General features: G+C 38.9%; 1 protein-coding gene across 1 annotated transcript in view; it reads right to left on the minus strand.

Moving 5' to 3' along the window:
* Positions 1–19,927, minus strand: part of ASXL3 (ASXL transcriptional regulator 3) — a gene marked incomplete at both ends in the record, with an annotated part of 125,007 nt that overhangs the window by 65,142 nt on the left and 39,938 nt on the right. Inside the window, 2 exons of the mRNA XM_080339073.1 lie at positions 2,445–2,553; positions 3,909–4,017. Coding sequence (XP_080195199.1) covers positions 2,445–2,553; positions 3,909–4,017 — 218 coding nt within the window. The remainder of the gene's footprint in view (positions 1–2,444; positions 2,554–3,908; positions 4,018–19,927) is intronic.

Here is a 19,927-nt window from a genome sequence, read left to right on the forward strand (position 1 = left end):
AATCATTTAACTAGTGCTATACCCAAAGGAAACACTGTGCCTATATTCTTTAATCAGTACTACCAGAATTACAGTCCAAGAACTGCATTGAACTAATTAGCAAAAGCATCTTATTCATGTTCAATTCATTTTCTATTGTGATCTTAAAATACTTTACAGATTTACTGATTTATTGAATATATGTTTCCACTGCACAAATGTGACCATTTTTCCTTCACTTTAAAGTCTAAAAAAATTCATGCTGTTCAACTGTAATCATTTGCAAGGTAATCAAGAGAGGTCTCAATATTATTTATTATCAATACATTTAAGCAGGAAGTATTTTGTATTTTTCAAAAAGTATTGACAAAGATATTCAATGAAGAGTGGTCAAATCACATCCTCAAGAAAATAGCAACAATTACTACTGTGGATGGTGATTCCCACACCTTTGCAGATCTAGTAATCTGTAATTTTCAGTCCATTTAAAACTGGCTGCATTTCTCAGGCATAGTGCTGTTATTAAGCCAAGCATTCTACACTGTGAATGAAATCACTCATAGAATTCTACAGATATATCAACAGATACCTTTAACAACAAAAGTTTCAATCTCAAGAAAAGCTATTATGAAATATGTTTGATAACATATGTTTTGTATCAGCTGACTGATACAAGATAGGCTGTCTCCAATGCATTATTGATCATATCCCTCATCGGCCTTTTTATATGTAATATAGAATTGCTATTGCCGTCCCATTTACTCTTTTTAAATATATCTAGTGTGTGACATTAAAAAAAAAATTAAAATGTCTTGCTTTCAAAAAGTTAAATATATTGCAGTTTTCCAAGATTTGTTGAAGATGAAATATGATGGAAAGTTCTTTGCTCTAAAAACAAGCTAGGTGTAATTTACTGCTCTACCCCTAATATCTAAAACGTGTTTAATTTTAGCAGCTGCTCTTTTATGTCAACATAAATGCTAGAATTATTTTTATTACTGTAAACTGTGAAAATAGCATACAGCCTCCACCCAGTGAAAATCCAGCAATTTTCTACTTCTGGCATTTTGGTATCCTTATTTATGCCCCACCACTCCTAAATAATTGCCAGGTTTTTGTCATGATTTTTGTTTGTTTGTAACAAGTAACATCAACTTCTGCTTTCTGATCTGTAACTGTATTTACACTGCTCTTCACTGCTGTTTTCTTCCTCTGCTTAGGAAAGTGTACTTCAGGTAATTGCCTCAGTATCAGACAGAAACTGTTGAAGAACCACAAATATCTATTAATATGTTCACTTATGCATGCAGTAAATACTATATAAGCATAAAACCACTGCACAAGCAGAGTCTGTTAACTTATAGACATATCAAAGAAAATGAAGAAGCAGAGCCATTTAATAATTCTTGACATTTGTTCTTCCACTGAGTTTCAAAACTTCACCACTAAATCCACAACAACCTGTCTTAGTTCTGTTACTCTGTTACTGAGCACGTTGTGATTTTTCAATTGAGCAATACTGAAACAGCAGTATCTGTCCTTTCCAGGCGCAGCATGGACACTCAGTAAGTTGTTCGAGATGAAAAAGGAAGTCTGTGGCAGAACAGCAACATGAGTTGAGCCTTTACATGTCCCAGCTGTAAACAGGACACCTTCTCACTGTATACAAAGTGAGCCAAACCAGTACGCTGCAGTCCAGCAGTGGGACATGTTGTGAAGGGGCAGCAAGTTTCTTTCAGAGGTCCCGGGAAGCTTGAGTTTTGTATAAATCATGCACTTTATAAGCATTATGTGAGCATAGTTTTAATAAGAATAATATTAATTTCTATTATTTGCAATTAATTTTAGGTCACCAAGGAACTGTGATTTTTTTATGAGCAATTATTATATTTCAAGAAGAAAAAATATTTCTAAGGCTGCCATTTTCAAGTTCTTGCAATGTTTCAGTTTGTCATTATCTCAGAGAAAAGAAAAAAATCACAGGATTTGATACTTCGACATGTCTTTATGTCAACATGGCACTCAGGAGGATCCCTTCCTGAAACAAAAAACCCACAAACCTTTGTCCTGTGCTCAGAACTCTACTGAGGGATCAATCCCACATGCCCGCACTGAAATCAGTGAGATGTCTATCCAACAACCGCAAGTCTGAAGCCCGGTAAGGCAAATTACTGTTTAGCTGTGGGGCCTAGAACAAAAAAATTGTAACCCAAAAAATTACCTACTCAGAACAAACCCAACAGCACTACTCATTGTCTTTTACAAATATAACTCAAATAAAAGAACTTGGCATTCCTGATTTCTACTTAAGGCCAAAACAGAGAGGAAGTCACTCAAAAATAGTTCCACTGAGTACAAAACATTATTTACACTGTTAAGAAATCACACCATGTAAATCTTAAGTAAATAAGACTTTTCTTTTCCCAAAACATGCCCTCCAATATTGAAATTAAAACACCTACCACCATTTTCTTCTCCATTATTATTGTTTGTCTCAGCCATTTCAGTGCCATCTAACTCGGATTCACATCCTAAATCCAATGTTCCATCAGTAGGGCATGTTGATTCTTCTTTCTACGTTAAAAAAAAAGAAAAAAGAAAACTAAAATTAACAAGAAAGAATCAATCATGATTCTGCTGCATCTCCGAAAATAAATTACTGCCACGTACTCTCACGCTTACATTTCAAAAACCAGAAAAAAATAAAATGCGCTTGTGAGTTACTTCAGAGAAAGACATAAAAACAGACCTCCATGAAACAACTAGCATATCAAAAACAAAAAAGCTTTTCCATCAAGTCATAACACTCTTTTTTCAAAAATGTCAAATAAAATATAAGATCTTCCTCTTTTCTTTTTTTTTTTTTTTCCTTTTTTTCACAGAAACAGACTTGTTTGGCTGTTAAAAATCCTAGTTTTGCAGTTGAGTGTCCACAACGCTGCAGCAAAACACAAATCCTTTAATGTTTCTTTTCTGCCTTTGCCTGTTTCCTGAATTTAAACAGCTGAAGCAACCTGGAGCTCACAAGCAAGGGAGTGATTGTGAATACCTGGATTTATGCCAAGAATATCTCCCGATTTAAAGAAAAACAACAGCATTTGTTTTAGTAAATTAGGAAATGAAGCTTCTGGAAGCTATTAATTCAATCTCAGATACAGAATATTTAGTTATCAGGAGCAGACAAATTTATATAGCTTTATATTTTTTAAACCCTTACATCAAATAAATCTGTCATAAATTACAAAAGATGCTTCCCACCGGCCCAAAATTTTAATTGACTATATTTAGACTGCCAAACATATAATCTTAGTTTCTTGTTTCTCACCTCTGCCTCACATTCCTCTACTCCTATTGTGATGCCCCTTTAAGTCTGACCATGTACAGCAAGAAAAAATTTCCACCCAAAGAAATCATCATATACATACCAAAAAAAAAAAAACAAAGAGAAAAAGAAATAGAACTAGCATAAAGGTAAAATTCTATCACTGTAATTATATTCCTTCTCAAAAGCAATGCTGCAACCTACAAATTAAAAGCTGATTTAGATAAGACTAGCAAATAATTTTTCACTATAAAAAAATCAAACATTAACACAATTAATTAATGAGAAAGTCAGTGATCCTCTTGATCTCACTGGTCATAAAAAAGGGCCTTTCTGTGAACAACTCTGAAAGAGCAGCATTTTAGCTAAGCTACATTTTTTTTATACCTTATGCCAAATTCAAGAACATGTATTGCTTTCTAGGATAAAACATTCAACGTTTACTTTCATTATAAATCCTTTTAAAAGACATCTGAAAGCAGTTAGAAGGACTATCAGATCATTTCCTCTCCAAAGAATCTAATCTGTTTACCTTTGTATCTATTGAGACATTCAAAAAATGGATTAATAGCGCTACATACTTTCCATATACAAAATTTAAACTTACTTTGAGAGCGTAGAGTCCTGACTTCCCAGGGATTTTGAAGAATGTTCCATCACCTACACGAGTGTTAGTATGAAGCATTGCATTCAGGCAAGCTAATGGAGAGGTTCCACTGAAAAATAAAATTGTGCAGTGCAAGATTGAGTGTCTCTTGTAAAACTATTCCCTTGGTCTTTTTTTTAAAAAAAACCCTCATGCTTGCCTTGCCTAGCCTTTTTTTGCCCCTTTTTTTTTTTTTTTTTTAATTCTCTCAACCCTGAAAACATCTACATTACAATAACAGGCCAGTTTCAAACTTAATCATATGCATCTGTCCCCTAGGCTCGAGGCAAAAAGTCTGTGAATTATAATTATGCTTTTCTTCATACAGCAACCAGCTCCACATTCTCAGAGCACCAAAGTCCAAATATTTATGTGAAATTACTTTGTAAATAACACCATGAAGCCACATTTTTAAAATGTTACAGACAATGTGGCTGCTGCACATGAATGATCAAAACAGCACCAAGTTCAAGGGCAGCTGCATCCCATAGGATGAAAAGCAACAAAAGAATAGTAAAGAGCCCAGGAAGAACACATTTAAAATGAAAAGTGATATACAGTTAAGCCATCTTCTGGCTTAACACGGTCAGTATGCATTACTATACATAAATACAAGCATCTTTTCTAATTAGAGTTGTTTCAGAGATTAAGAGACTGACCTACTCAACGTAGTAATTGTAATACCACTGTGGAATGCATGTTGAGAAACTATTTTAAAAGAAACACAATACATTAAGAAGAGTACACGTACAGGGATGTCTTCGTGTTTTATCCATGTTTGCATCAGAAAAAGAAAGCAAATGTTTCTACCCTTGCTACTCTTATATAATTCTGAAAAGTTCATCTAAGAAACGGTGGGGAAAAAGGTAGTCATACATGGTTTTATTTAATTTAAATTTTAAAATTAAAGGACAAGATTTATAGACGTACTATCACATCTTCGTCCTCATTTACTGACTAATGTACACGGTGTACTCGGGGACTGAATCGGAAACTGTGCTTCTTCCCTGGGGTCCCCAGCCTGCACGCACGCTTATCTTTAGCCACGTAAATATATTCCACTTGGTTAAGTGGAACAATGCCTGTGCATTACATTAAGTGTGTTGCTAAGTATTCCAGGATTAATTATACACTCAGCTATAAACCAGGAACGGGGCTTCAAAAGTCCATCAGAAATGACAATTCGTTATTATACAATATTGTAGCATAATATGCAATATTTGTTGAAAATTGCATGACTGACATTTTTTATAGATAAAACTGGGCCAAACTTGTCATCTTTCATACAAAGATGCTTCCAGTTGATTTCCATGGCTCTGTTTCAATAAAATTCATCCTTACTGTACACGTATTAATTTAATGGCAAGATGGTGAGTGTGGTAATTGCTCTTCCAGTAAAAATTAAACTATAAAATGTCCTCAGGACAGGAAGTCCTGTCCAATATAATTTATTTACTAATGTTCACATAATGTATCACATTGCTACCTCTAAAATAAAAAAGCACAGGTAAAAATGCTGCTTGTTAATACACAAATCAGATATTTCATAGATATGTATTTTATGAGTATTCAAAATATACTCAAGCACTATGAAAATTCTGTGAAGTACTGATTGTTTCTTTTTTTTTAATCCCTGCAAATAAAACTAATTCCACATCTGGTTTTGATATAACACTGTAACAGAATACAAAACTAAATTTGGTAGAACTATAAAAATACTGCTAGCAGTAGCACAGAAAACATAAACTCATTTCATTGACTTTAGCAATTACTTAAAACAGTTTTAGAATAAGCAGGATACTTCTCTTTGCACATTTTCCTTATTCTATTAATGTTTGACAAGCAAAGACACAAAGCATTTAATAGAACAGTTCTAGTTGTGTAATTTCTTCCATATGTTAACATACATATCGTGAAGCAAGTTCAACTCTCACAGTCTTGGATCTTTTTAGTGAAACATTATCACAGATAAAGACTTTCTCTGCAAGACAGAAAGAACTTGCTGACTCTGCAGTGGAAGACAAACTCAATATATCAACAAGAAACAAAACTGTGTGTGCATGTATACGTGATTTGTATTCTTCTCCTGTTCTGATGTAAATATTCTGGACTCCACACTCATTTTTAGATATCATTAACGAATTAAAATGATACGAGATGAATGAACCCCAAATAGACGATTTGGCAATACCTCATGACCACTACTGTGCTCACAGCAGATATCTTAATCTTCAAAGTCTTGCCAACTGGCAAGTGGACAATAGAAACAACTCTCTGACTTACAAAGAAAACCATATCAGCTACTGAGCCAAGCAGTACTTTAACTACTGCTATGCTTGTTTTATACAGATATCTGCAATTCCTAAATAATTTGGCATGCAAACAAAGGGCCATATCCACCCTTGTTGAAAATTGGACTTGGGTATGTCTATAATGAGCACAAAACAAACTGCACATAATAAAGTTACAAACAAAATCATAACCTGGACATGGCGGGGTGGATTTATTTTGAGCTAGCAGCTCACACTGAAATTCCGTGGTGTCCTTTATCATTGCTATTTTGACCCATGTTAACCAATGATTTCCCTGTTCTTCTGTCAGCAGCGGCATCCTTTAAAGCACTATTATTAAAATTCCCAAACATTACCCACAAGGGATGCTGGAAACACTTGCAGTACATGCTATCACAACACATGGGACCATGGTTAGAAGACCCAGCAATCAAAGATCGCATGATGCAGACTGATGTCTGAATCATAGAGCAGTTTCTCAGGGATCCAGACTACTTATCGCATGCTTTCTAAATTCTCCTACAGCCTGAGGACGTGTTCATTCTGCTGAGAGCTGCTGGCATGTATTAATACAGCAGCCAAGGACTGCCAAATATGAGGCTGAGTATCTCTGAATGTCAAAAATCGCACAGTTTGACCTAAGTTCTTGAAACACTCCAAATCAGTTCAACTTTGATTCAGTTAAATCAAGTTGGATACAATAATATTTTACTTTATAGCTTGATATCTGTGAATTTTTAGAGCAACAGCATATTTTATACCAACATGCTGCAAGTTTTGTTGCCCTAGTCTACACGTGAGGAATATGTTTACCATTTACAGCCTTCAGATGCAGTACTTTCATACGATTTATCATCTTTTGGGTGAGATGGCTTTAAATCATTGTGGTCATTCACACATGGGAGTCACCCTCTGTGGCAGTATGTCTTTAAGATTGATAATCTTCTGCTTCTATGTTTATTTTATATGCATATACATATATACACACATACAAGCACACTTCCAAAAAGATTTAAAAAAAATGAAAAGTTACTTACTTTCTGTAAAGGTGATATGAAGTCACAACAACCGGCAACATAGGAAAGAGAAAGAATTAACGATTAGTCTTCCAATATAAAAGTTGTTCACGCAAGTTGATAATTTAAAAGACACCAAGTATTTCAACATTTCATAAATGCTCTTCCTCAGAATCACTATAAGTTGGAAACGATCAACACATCCTTCTAAAGAGAATCACAAAATTCCTGTACATTATCAAAGCAAGCTTATCACCCCAACTCCTCCAGTCAACAGTATCTCCATTATTTTGTGATTCTGGGCTCCCTCTACTGGCCATGCAGCCCGTGTTACCTAAATCGAAATGTTGGACTACACAGCATCTACACACAAAGCTCTGCAAAAACAGGTAGGGAAAGTACAGACGTCGGTTCCCTCTCCCCTGCCACTCTCCCCAAAACCTCACAAAAACCTGTAAGAACACCAATAAAACCACTATTTTTATATTTTAAACCTCTCAAACACACAGTTTTGGCAGAAAAACCCTGAAAACCTCTAAAGTTATACTTCTAATTCCACAACGGTCTTTGCTAGATTGCTTGCCAAGAGAAAGAAAAAAAAAATGTGATGTTGGAAAAAAAAAGGAAAAGTTTTAAATATGGAAAATAAATTTACTAAAGCCAACCTATCCAGACAACACAGTGTGGCAGACAGTGAAAGTTTCCTGACAGTGTGCAGACAAGGCACCTCGGTCCTGCCACCAGCATTTCAGCTGCTCGGCTCCCCCCACACAAAGCGCAACCCCCTCCAGAGCTCAGAGGGGTTCCCAGTGTATTTCTAAGTTGAACAACAACTGCTGTAAGAGGGGCGCTGAGCTGTCGTAAACGTGATCGGTATTTATTTGTTTGAAATCATCTGCTCATTTTATACACATCCATAAATAGTCACGAGGGAGCAACAATTGTTACTGCTGGAAACAAAACCAAAAGGCTTCAGAACTAATTTCTAGACCTGATATGAAGTCACACAGAGTAAAATATGCTTGTAATGCATGTAAGTTACACCATTTTGGAGGGTTCGCAGGGTGTCTGGAAAAACAGAGTCTAAAGTCAGAAATACCATGATGAACAGAAGACAGCATTTAAAATCAACGTGAAATCCAATCAAAATAAATGCAAAGTGCTATACAAAGGAATGTGAAATCAAATCCAGAAAATGTACATTTTCACAGCAAGTCCAAGGGACTGACACCAGCATGGTGAAATTAATCAGAAGGTAGTGGCGCCAGCAGTTATATGTGTCAAGCAGACTGCAGACTGAGAGACACAAGGTGAATATTCTTTTACCTCCAGTGCTAGTGGACACCTATCAAATTCTTGGCCCATTTGAATAGAAATAAAGAAAAAAAAAAAAAGAACAAAAAACCCCCAAAACTAAAGAATAACAAGAGTGATAATAAGTAAAGATAATAAGACTTATGAGGGAAGGCTGTAGAAAACATATTTGTGTGGTCCAGAAAACAGAAGAGTAAGAGAAGGCGTAACTGTAATTTTTCAGAAAAATGTAAAAGGCTGTTGGAAGTCAATGAAGACAAATGTTCTTCCTGGCCACTGGAGGAAGAAAAAGAAAGTTCACAGATAGTCTGAAAGTGTGAATGTAGGCGTTGTTTTAATCAACACCAGGGAAGTTTGTAAAATGACCTTCATCGGAAGATCAAACACACACCACTCATGCCTTGTATATATTGTGGAACTGTCCCAGTGTTATCATTTGTATTGAATGGTCTATTGAGCATGTGTCCAGCACTGTATCTTAGGATTCTTTATCTCTTTAATACATCGAATATTTTTTTTAAGCCTGAGGTTAACCATATACCCTAAGTACACTCTTTCCAAACTATACAGCAGCCAGAAATGCTGGAGAATTGACTGGATGGGCACTGCTTGCTAAAGTGTTTCACAAAGCCATGCGTGCAGTACTGGATGCCCAGTGTGATGAAGCCAAACAAGCAGCTTTCCCACAATCTCCAAGGAGCCGTGTGCCCATGGCCCTACTATCATGTGCCAGCAAAATATCCAAACTTGCCTTACAAGACTGTAACTGTGACCTAGCTTGGGAGTGACACAGGACCACCAGGAACCTAAGGAGCAATACCAAGACAAGAAGATTGCTGTCCTATAGAGCAAGAAGACAGGCAAACTGCCCCTGACAGCTCCAGGGTCGCTCTCCCCCGCCAGCCATGCCTGATGGAGGCGGCAGCGCTGCAGCAGGCGTTAGCACTGGGGCCCAGGCAAGTTCTTCCAGCCCAGGCTCAGGGGGAAGAACCAGGAGAAGTCCAGTGAACAGAAGACTGAAAAAAAAAACCCAGATATTTTACTGTATTGAAATGGTAGAGGCACGGGATCCTTCCCTTGGCACAAAGGGAAATAGAGAGCACAGAGGAAATGGCTGAAAACAATGCTGAGGAGTGCAAGATTTCCTGCCAACTGCCCACAAACTTTTCAGCAATAAAAGCTTCACATTGGTCTAAACAAATCAAATCACATGATGATGCCGTCTCCACTGTTTTCCCTGGTTATTTTGTAGGTTCCTACACAGGAAGACATGAAGAGAAATATTTGCTTTCTCATCCAACCTTAAATACAGACTACGTGTCACAGATAACATTTCATTCAGAATCATCCTTCCTTCAACAGACAGCAAAATCATGGACTAAACATGTTAATCCAAACTGAAGCAATTTACATTATCAAACAGGAAACTTGATTTCAACAATCAATTTAAATCTTGGTTTTGATTTTTTTCCATTTATTTTCCTATTGCAAGGTTAATTCATTCATTGCTTGAAATGACTAGAATACCTCCATTGGCAAAAAAATAGAGCTTTATCTAACTTACAAAAATTAATCTAAGTCCTATTTTCTGATGTTAAAATAGCAATGACATCTTATTTACTAAATCATTACAAGTATACCTATTTCTCTGGAAAGACACTGGAATTTGATTAAAAAATTGGCTTTTAAATGCTGAATGAAAATACACTAGATGTGTTGGATATAAAAAGAAATAAATGAGACTTTTCAAAGCATTACATATCCAACATAATTTATTAAAAAATAAAAACATCTTTTAGTATGTGGGTAGTAGGTAGCTAGGGAACCATCTACTGTTTTTACATAAAGATTAGTGAAACTGTAGAGCTGGTAGATCTCAGCCTCTCACACAAAGTTTTTATTCATAAATTGGAACAAGAAAAAAGCATTTTACTTCTTGAACTTCCAGTCAGCTTCTTAAAAGAGACTACTAATGAGAACAACAGAAAATACTTCTGACACTTACCATTGATGTGACTGTCAAAACTATTTATGTTCTGAAGTCTTAACCACTTAAATAATAAATAATGGTATATAAAGCCTTAAGCCTTAAACAGTTATTTGCTACCGTTTTATAGGAATTTAAGTGGATACAGGTAGAATACTACTTACACAGTTTGAATAAACTATATGTAAGGTTTATTCCTAACACAAGTTTTCCCAATCGGATCTTTAAAAGTATTTTAAAGGATTAAAATAAATTTCTTAAAAGAAATATCTATTTTTTAAAGTTTAATTTTAATCAATTTTATCCACATTAGCTAAAATTAATGCCAGTTTTGTTCTCATTTGGGTTGCATCCTAAAGCAAATTGCGACATCTCTGGCCCTACTTACGCTTCACACATGGCACCTGACTTCCAGCCTTCAGGTTTCACAAACACGGCTACTATTCTTGAGCAGAGCAAGTCAGCCAGACAGCCCACAGCTATCAGACAACAAGACAGACCGGTACAGCTGATTTGACTGTAGTCTCACAGACTGCAAACAAATTCCAGAAGATGATAGAGAAGAAGATCCATTATATATACTACCGACATTGCTTCATACTCAAACCTCATAAAAATTTCTTGTTTTTCTAAACCAGATGATGATAGAGGCAAGAATATTATCAGTATGATGGAGAAAACAAGGATAAGTACAGACATGCTAAAACACATGTCACAGATACCTTGCGTCTGTCTCAGAAGCTAGCAGAACTTTCCTATCAGCTTTCAGCGAAGTTAACTAAAGTAGTGAATCCCAAATATCCAAAGCAGAAGAAAGCAGCAGTGAACTTGAACTTTGCCTTTTGTAGCTTGTGAGGTAGTTACAAGCAGCTGGAATCAGAGTTGACTAAAGTGTCTGATATTTTTCTAAGAAAATGAATATTTTCATTATCCTTCAAATGTGAAATAATCTGCAGCAATACTGGAGAGAAATTCAACAGGGATAGTAAACTATAGCCAAGTATTATAAGAGGGCATTTTTCGCATTCCTTAGCAGGAAATCTCATTTGCAAACTCACCTAGTCTGGTTTCATATTTTGAGTTCACCCAACCGGGAATCAGGGAAGGAGTTGGAAGTTGATCTGCTTTCATAGAACTAACAGGCATCCTCTGTCTCTTATTAAATCACCTCTGCAGCATTAAATAACGCTGTCTCTCCTCTGAGGAGTGGTGAACAGCCACCCAGAGAGACACACCGAGATTATTCAAGGCTTCCGTGAAAGGATATACATAACAAACAAATATTGGAGATCGTGCCACTACCCTTAAGGTCTATTCCTAACACTTCTAGGATCCCCATACATGAACCAACCTTCCTCTGGGCTTTTTGTTCATCTACATACAGCCATTATATGCAGTGATTACATGACATTAGACCACACAATAATCCACATACATAATAAACCTCTAGCCATACGTTCTCATGTAAAAAGCAAGGTGGACAAGTGAATTAAACTGCTAGCTGAAGGCAAACATGACAGAAAGACATGGAATGCTGGTAAGAATAGGTTGCTTTGTTTCCTCATTTAAGAGTTCGGCAGACTGGTTGCATTCACCCGCAGTAAAGCAAAGCTCTCCTGTATGACTACCCATAAATCTTCATTCTAATTCCCTCTCCGTAGCCAAGAGTTTGGCTCACTTTTGTAAATGATGGCATAGACTTAGGTTTTTTCACCTCTTAGCCGTATTGCAGCACTATGGTACATATTTATTTTCTTCAGTGGTAAAGACCACTGAAAACACATCACATCTGCCGTCTGCTCTGTACAATGGCCTTTGATAGACATTTCCATGAAGTTCAGCATTCCCACCCTTATGTTTAGAGCACTCTGTGATCTGAGGCCAGCGTATATGAAGTTCTGGTATCTACAGCACTGATAATTAATATTTTTGATATCTAGAGCAAAGTGTATTGTATCTCCTGGTGCTGGCAGCCTGGGAAAACTTCTGATGGTATCAAATCTGGTGACAATAACCACATTAATGTTTCAGAAAAAAAAAAAAAAAAGAAAAAAAGAGTCCACCTGTGGTGAAGCCAGAGCTTTATTATGACTCGCCTAAAACAATGAAATTAAAATCTCCAGAACAAAACTTCACCGCAAGTCTCAGTACTCCTTAAGCCAGTGAGGCTACTTAGTTGTTTGGTTTTTTTTAATTTTATCTCACAAGAAAACCTTTACATTCAAAATTTACAGAATCTGTGTAAAAGTTAGAAGTGTTCCTGAATGGAATTTAACAGAGTTATTGCCACAGATTTTACCCTGAAAATATTTTTTTTTGTCAAAAAAATGTTTCTGAAGGAAAAGTTTCCTATGGACATACAAATTTATTCTGTGTTTATAATGTATTTGAAAAAAAGATGCTAGCAGTATAGCAGGTAAATTTGAGAAGAAAAAATAAAAAGCACACAAATATATAATACCAGTGCCACATTATACACTGCAGACAGAAGGACACGAACATGCTTTCCTGAAATTCCAACATCCCTACCCGTTATTTTTGCTGATTATCCTTGCCCTTTGTCAGCCATGCCTCTGAGTAGGTCTTCCTGAATATCTTGAATGTTCTGAAAAGTATGCTTGAAACACCACGACACCTCTTTAAACGATATTCACATATGGCAACAAGCATTCTCTGACCAGAAAGGAAATGAGAATACAAGTGTTACAGAGAATGTTTACACTCTTCTGTGCTCCCTAACACCTGGGAAAACCCCCTTCTTTGTGAAGTAAAATCTCAAAGAAAGGACCAGAAGTAATTGCACCTCTGTACTTTGAATCCTTTTGTTAGATGTAGCACAAATAACACAAGAAAAAAGCAATGCTACCGCCCCCCCCCCCCCAAAAAAAAAAAAGGTATTTAAAATGTGTTTTTGAAAGACACAGGCAAAGATTAAATAGTACCTTTTGAAATCATCGTCAAAGAAAAATGTTTCAAAAAGATTTCAGAAAGAAAATTATCCCAAAAGAACAAGAAGTCAGCCTGCGTCAGAGATGGTCATGACAGCTAAAGTGTCCTCTGGACTCAGAACACCCTCCTCATTCAACATCACTTGAAAGGAACTATTTGACTTCTTTGTGGAACAAATTCTTCTACTGGTCAAATAATACAGTTCTCTCTGACAGCCACTTTCTGTTCAAGAGTATACATTTTTTTGTCTTTTAATAAAATATTTCCTTTTAACAGTTTCAACTGATTTCATTAAAAAGCAGTATTACATTATTCATTTTTTATTCTAATTCCAGTGATCACCATGAAGGACAAAATTATAAAGAAAGGGAAAAAAATGAATTACTGCCACATGAAAGCAACTCTGGAGTGGAGGTTAAAAAATGGCTTTCTTAAAGAAACCATGGTTTTGATATATACGATGTCTTATTTTAGTATCAGATTTCACAGGCCCTTGTGGCTTTTAAATACATATGTTTAGAAAAATGAAGTAATGACTGTGCTACAATCAAAAATGTACTAAACCCAAGAAAAACATTGCCACAAAACGTGCAATGTATAAAATGAAAAAAAAACCACACCCCACCCTTCCAAATATTCTTGGCTTCACGTTGGGGGAAACTTATTCCTTGAAAAAAAATAAAAATAAAATAAAATAAGGTGGAAAGTCAAGTGACTATGCTGAACAAGACATAGCCAGTAATCACCAAATGCCTTTTGGCCCCTAAAATTTAATCATCCTACACAAGAGACCTCTATGAAGTTATCCCAAGTTCTCTTGTTTAGTTTGGCTTTTTAATTGGCCAGTCTCCACAACTTTCTCTATAGTGCTTTAGTAATATCTTGTGTGCTTTATTGAGATATAACTGGTTAGTCAAATGTGAAATAAAAAATACACACATCCCCCTCCCCCAAAACAGTTACAGTATCTTTAAGAACGTTCATCTCCATCAAGGTTCACATACGCATGTAATCATAGCCTAATTTACACTGGAAGGAACTTCTAGAAGTCCTCTAGTCCAACTTTCTGCTCAAAGCAGGGCCACTTGGATCTGGGCCTTGTCCAGTCAAGCTTTGTGCAATCTGCAGGAATGGAGACTTCACAGCCTCTCTGGACAACCTCCTCCCACGCTTAACTGCTCTCACTGGGAAAATATTTTTCTTAGTATCAAATCAGTATGTACCATGTTCTGATTTGTGTCTCTTGCCTCTCATTCTTTGCTTCTCATGCTGTCACTGTGCAACCTCCAAGAAAATCTGGCTGTTTTCTCTACGCCCTCCCATTAGTGAGTCCTGGACTGCCATGGGATCCCCCTGAGCCTTCTCTTCTCCCATGTGAACAGGCCCAGCTCTCTCAGCCTTCCCTCATGCATCACATCCATCTCGGTGATCCTCCACTGGACTCACTCCGGTATATTAATCTCTTTCCTGGACCAGTGGGCCTGAAACTGGACACAGTATTCCAGATGCAGTCTCACAAGTGCTGAACACAGGGAGAGGATTGGTTCACTTGACCTGTGGGCCAACACTCCTGCTAACACAGCCCAATGTGGGCTTGGCCTTCTTTGCTGCAAGGGCACAGCACTGGATTAACATCTGGTTTGTTGACCATCAGGACTCCTGGGTCATTTTCCACCAAGCGGATTTCTAGCCTGTTAACCTCCAACCTGTACTGCTGCACGGGTCACTATGTCCCAAATGAAGGAGTTTGCTCTTGCCTTTGTTAAATTCCATGAGGTTCCTGTTAGCACAAGTGTCTGCTGTCCTGATGCCTCTGAACAGCAGTCCACTCTTCCAATGTACCAACCACTCCCCCCAGTTCAGGATCCCCTCCAAACTTGCTGAATGTGCACTCTGTCCCACTGTCCAGGTGTTTAATTCAGCAATAACAGCCTCAGTACCAATGCCTGAGCAATACCACCTAGTAACTGGTCACTGAGTTAACGGCTTTGATCAAAACACTTTGGGCCTTGCAGCCCAGGAAAATTGCCATCCAGCTTTCTGTCCACTTATTGAGTTCCTATCTCACTAATTTGACCATAAAGATACTATGGGAAATTATTTCAGAGGTCTTGCTAAGGTCAACATAAACAAAGTCCTCTCATGCACAGAACCAGACATCCAATCATAGAAGGTGAAGAGAATCACAGAAGGTGAAGAGGCTGGTCAGGCATGATTTGCCCTTACTCGTTCTTACTGGCTTTTTGCCACACTTGTTTGATTTTCTGTGAAATGGAATGGGCCACTGTCATTCACCAAGGAAGATAAAACAGCTTTTCACAGGATCACAGAATGTTCGGAATTGGAAGAGACCTCAAAAGATCATCCAGTCCAATCCTCCTGCCGGAGCAGGAACACCTAGATGAGGTTACACAGGAATGTGTCCAGGTGGGTTTTGAATGTCTCCAGAGAAGGAGACTCCACAACCTCCCTGGGCAGCCTGTTCCAGTGTTCCATCACCCTCACTGTGAAGAAGTTTCTTCTCATACTTAAGTGGAACCTCTTGTGTTGCAGTTTATACCCATTGTCCCTTGTCTTATCATTGGCTGTCACCGAGAAGAGCCTGGCTCCATCCTCATGACACTCACCCTTTATATATTTATAAAAATTAATGAGGTCACCCCTCTGTCTCCTCCAAGCTAAAGAGCCCCAGCTCCCTCAGCCTTTCCTCACAGGGGAGATGCTCCACTCCCTTAATCATCTTTGTTGCCCTGCGCTGGACTCTCTCCAGCAGTTCTCTGTCCTTCTTGAACTGAGGGGCCCAGAACTGGACACAATATTCCAGATGCAGACACAATATCCCAGATTTTCTGGACCCTTTTGTCCATAGTCTGATGATAAGCCATGGCTAAGGTGGTCATTAACCTTCATACCTTAAAGCAATTCTTCCTTGTTCATGTGCAACAAGTCCAGGATAGCAGGTCCACTAGTTCGTTCATCAATCACCTGGCTTGCTTGCATCCCCCACAGCTACTGAATGCAATAATTGCAAGGCCCCCAGCAGTTACTTAAAGGCCTCACCTACCTCTTGGCCAGAGAGTCTGCAGCAGATGCCAACCACAACATTACTCCTGTTGTTCTGCCTTCTGATCTCTCACTTCAGTGCTACACAGGCTCAGTATCCATTTCAAGGCAAAGCACTTGGAATGTGCACTCCCGGCTCTCCTTTGCATGCACTGCCCCTCTCTGCCAGCCTGTATCCAACTATCTACCCATGGCAGCACTCCATTGCGTGAACTCTCCCACCATGCCTTTGTAACACTAAGGAGCTCTGCAAGTGTGCAGACTTGCAATTCTTCCTGCTTGTTCCCATGCTCTGCGCATTTGTATACAAACACTCAAAATAGACACCCCAGTTATATCGCCTGCATAAGGGAAGTGCAAGGTTTTCTTCAGTCATGTTGTTCCCCAGGACAGTTCCTCAATGTTACTCATGCCTTTACTTCTCTACAAATTGCAGCAACCCACTCATAAAGTAGCCACTTCAAAGCCTTCCAGAAGAGGTTACTGAGACTGTAAGCAAAGATGCCCTTGCCATGCTCCATCTCATGTATCCTGTCCTGTTCAGCAGTCCTTATTCCACAAAGAGCGTACCATAGCTTTGCCTGCAAGACCCGCCATGCAGCTACACTCTGAGTTCAGGGACACGCCCTCTGCCACCTGAGCCCTTCCACCTCACTGGCAGGATTGAGGAAAACACCACCTGGGCATTTGTGCTCTTCACCCTTGCGCCCAGGCTCTGCAGTCTTTTTTTATATACTTGGGCTCAGTCCAGCAGTATCATGGTGGCCACACATATGAATAGCAAGGAGTGAAGTCTGTAAGCTGGACAAGCCTCAGATATGTCCATCTGCAACACTTGTGATTCAAGTACCCAGCAAGAAGTAAACCTCCAGCTATAGCAAGTACGCCAGGCTGACAGATGGGTACCACTGTCTCTGTCAGGATATGGTCTCAAATAATAACTGTCACCACCCTTTTCTTCTTCATGTACACATTTGGCTGAGCCTCAGATGGCTCTGATGTCTCCCCTGACATTCTTGTTCACCTCCTTCCAGGGCACTACACATATCCTTCTCTGCGGGCAGAGAATCTTCCTTCTGTTGTCAGAAGTGATAAATTTTCAACTTCCCAATCTTAGGAGTCTCTGTCCACAGCTCATTTGAATCCAATCTCTAGCTGCCTCTATTTCACATAGCAGAGCTTAGGTTCTTGGGTCCTGTTGATCTCCTGTTTTGTCCCCTCTCACACTGCACAGTCCACTCATCTCCTCCCAGAGCTCCTTCACCCAGCAACTCAGCACTTTGACCAGAGGGCACTTCCCATGGGTGAGGCCACAGCCCTCCCCAGTGTGAGTCCTAGACCCAGGAGTGCAGCCCAAGACTTTGAGATCTCTCTGGGCCAAGGCCCCTGATGTGCCAGGAACAGTTGGGGACCATGACCTACAGCACATCAGCACCATCACTGCACAGTCCTAAGCAGTCCCACATTGCCTTGAGCTAATTTGCTGCACCCCATTGTGCCCATCTTGTACTAACTGCTGTGATAACTGGTCTCTTAGCTCTCTCTTCTTCCCTGGCGCTGGGAGCTGCACTCTTGCCCACCAGTCATGCAGCTTCTCCTCAAGCATTCATCAAATGAGTGCTTGACGCTGCTCGATTCAACAGTTAGCTGAAGCAAAGTACATAGGTAGTTCACTGCTTGCAAGCAGCCAACAAAAGCTGTCTGTAAGTGCTGACAGAGGCAAATGCCTCCATAGGTTTGCCCTGACCTGCAGCAGCAAGCCACCGAAGTTCCCTGAAGCAGGAGGTCCCAGAAGATTTTCCCTGAAGCTTCCTGAAGAAGCCTGGGAACCACTGCAACTTCTAGGTCTCTGATTAGCTGCCTCTGCTGGAGATCGGCAAAAGAGTGACAAAATATACTGCCAAAGAACAACAGGGCTTCTGAGCTGTTGCACCACTCACAGAGGAAGCCCATACAGCATCTGACAGTGGCTTCATTAATTCTGTTTCACAGTGAAAAAGGGAAAAAAAGGCAGAACAAAGTGTTGCCAGAAAATCATCGTGGGCCAGATATAGTTCAGAGGCCGAGTAGGACTACTACTTCATCATACTATACCAGGAATGTAATCCTGATACAGTCACAGCTTCCAGCCACACTCCTTGGCTTCATTAGAAGAATCTCCAGCCTTTCTTATCATCCACAGCAGGGGCTTTTTTTACCACAGCTGTGTCAGTGACAAGACACCATCCTGCAGTTATACCCACGATAGTGTGTCTGTGTACCTGCATGTAACGCAATGGAGTTGTTTCTGCTTTCACCAACGGGGTTTACACCAAGATTAACACTGGGCTCACGTCACTCTCTGCCATTCAAAGCAGCAGCTTGAGTGGCCTCCTCCCTCCCTCCCTTTTTTTTTTTTCTGCTTTAAATCTTTATTATTTCCCAAACAGCCATGTGAATGTTTGTGCCAGCATCCAGGGAGGTAGACACCACAGAACAGGAAAAGCAGCTTGGGGTTATTCTTTCGGCTGCAATATTAGTTTACAAGTAACTGGAGAAGGATGGCCTCAGACTGACACAACTGGTTCCCATTTCAGACTCCTCAGAGCAAGGTCTGTATTTCACCTTTTGTCAGTAACGCAACATGCTCCCTCCAGCCCCTCCCGAACCTACATGCCAGATGCAGCTGGCTGGCCTAAGCTGTAACCCCTTGGGTTGCTACATCTGGCATGAGAAGACGCAGAGTTGGGGAGAGGCGGAGGTACCACCCTGCTGAGGGAAAGCAGAGCCACCAAGCCTGAAGGAGCCCCGCACTCGCACATGTTCTCCTACTCCATCCTAGTGTCATGGCCCTGCTCTCTCACATGATTTCAATGCAGTTTTCCAGTTGTTACCACTAAAATCAATTGCAACTAAATCTGTAAAATTAGAATAGGTGCTTACGTACAGGCAACTCCTTCAACCTTCCCCCAGTAACAAAAACACAACAGACAAAACACAATGTGCTGTTAAGACCTATTAGAATAAAATTTTGAAAGTTAAGCACATTTCAGAGAAAAGGCTTAAATTGTGGCAATAGTTAACCATTTAAAGGAAAAAGCAAGCATTGCTGAGCAAAGTTCATTAACGACTATACAGTTTAAAATAATAGTTTATATTTTATTAGAATTATGGATTTTGGTTTTCACTTCAGAAATCTATAAATCTTGAATATGTTACACAATGTTGGCCTACCAGACTGTAACATGAGATTACTTTACTAAGTAATATTTCTCCTAGATAGAAAGGACAGTATGAAAGCAAACTGCTATATTGAATTTAGAAGTGATTTATTTTTCTTTCTTTACTCTGACTATCAAAAATCTTATTGAGTTATCCTAA

The sequence above is a fragment of the Nesoenas mayeri genome (assembly GCF_963082525.1).
Source record: "Nesoenas mayeri genome assembly, chromosome: 2".
Classification (NCBI taxonomy): domain Eukaryota; kingdom Metazoa; phylum Chordata; class Aves; order Columbiformes; family Columbidae; genus Nesoenas; species Nesoenas mayeri.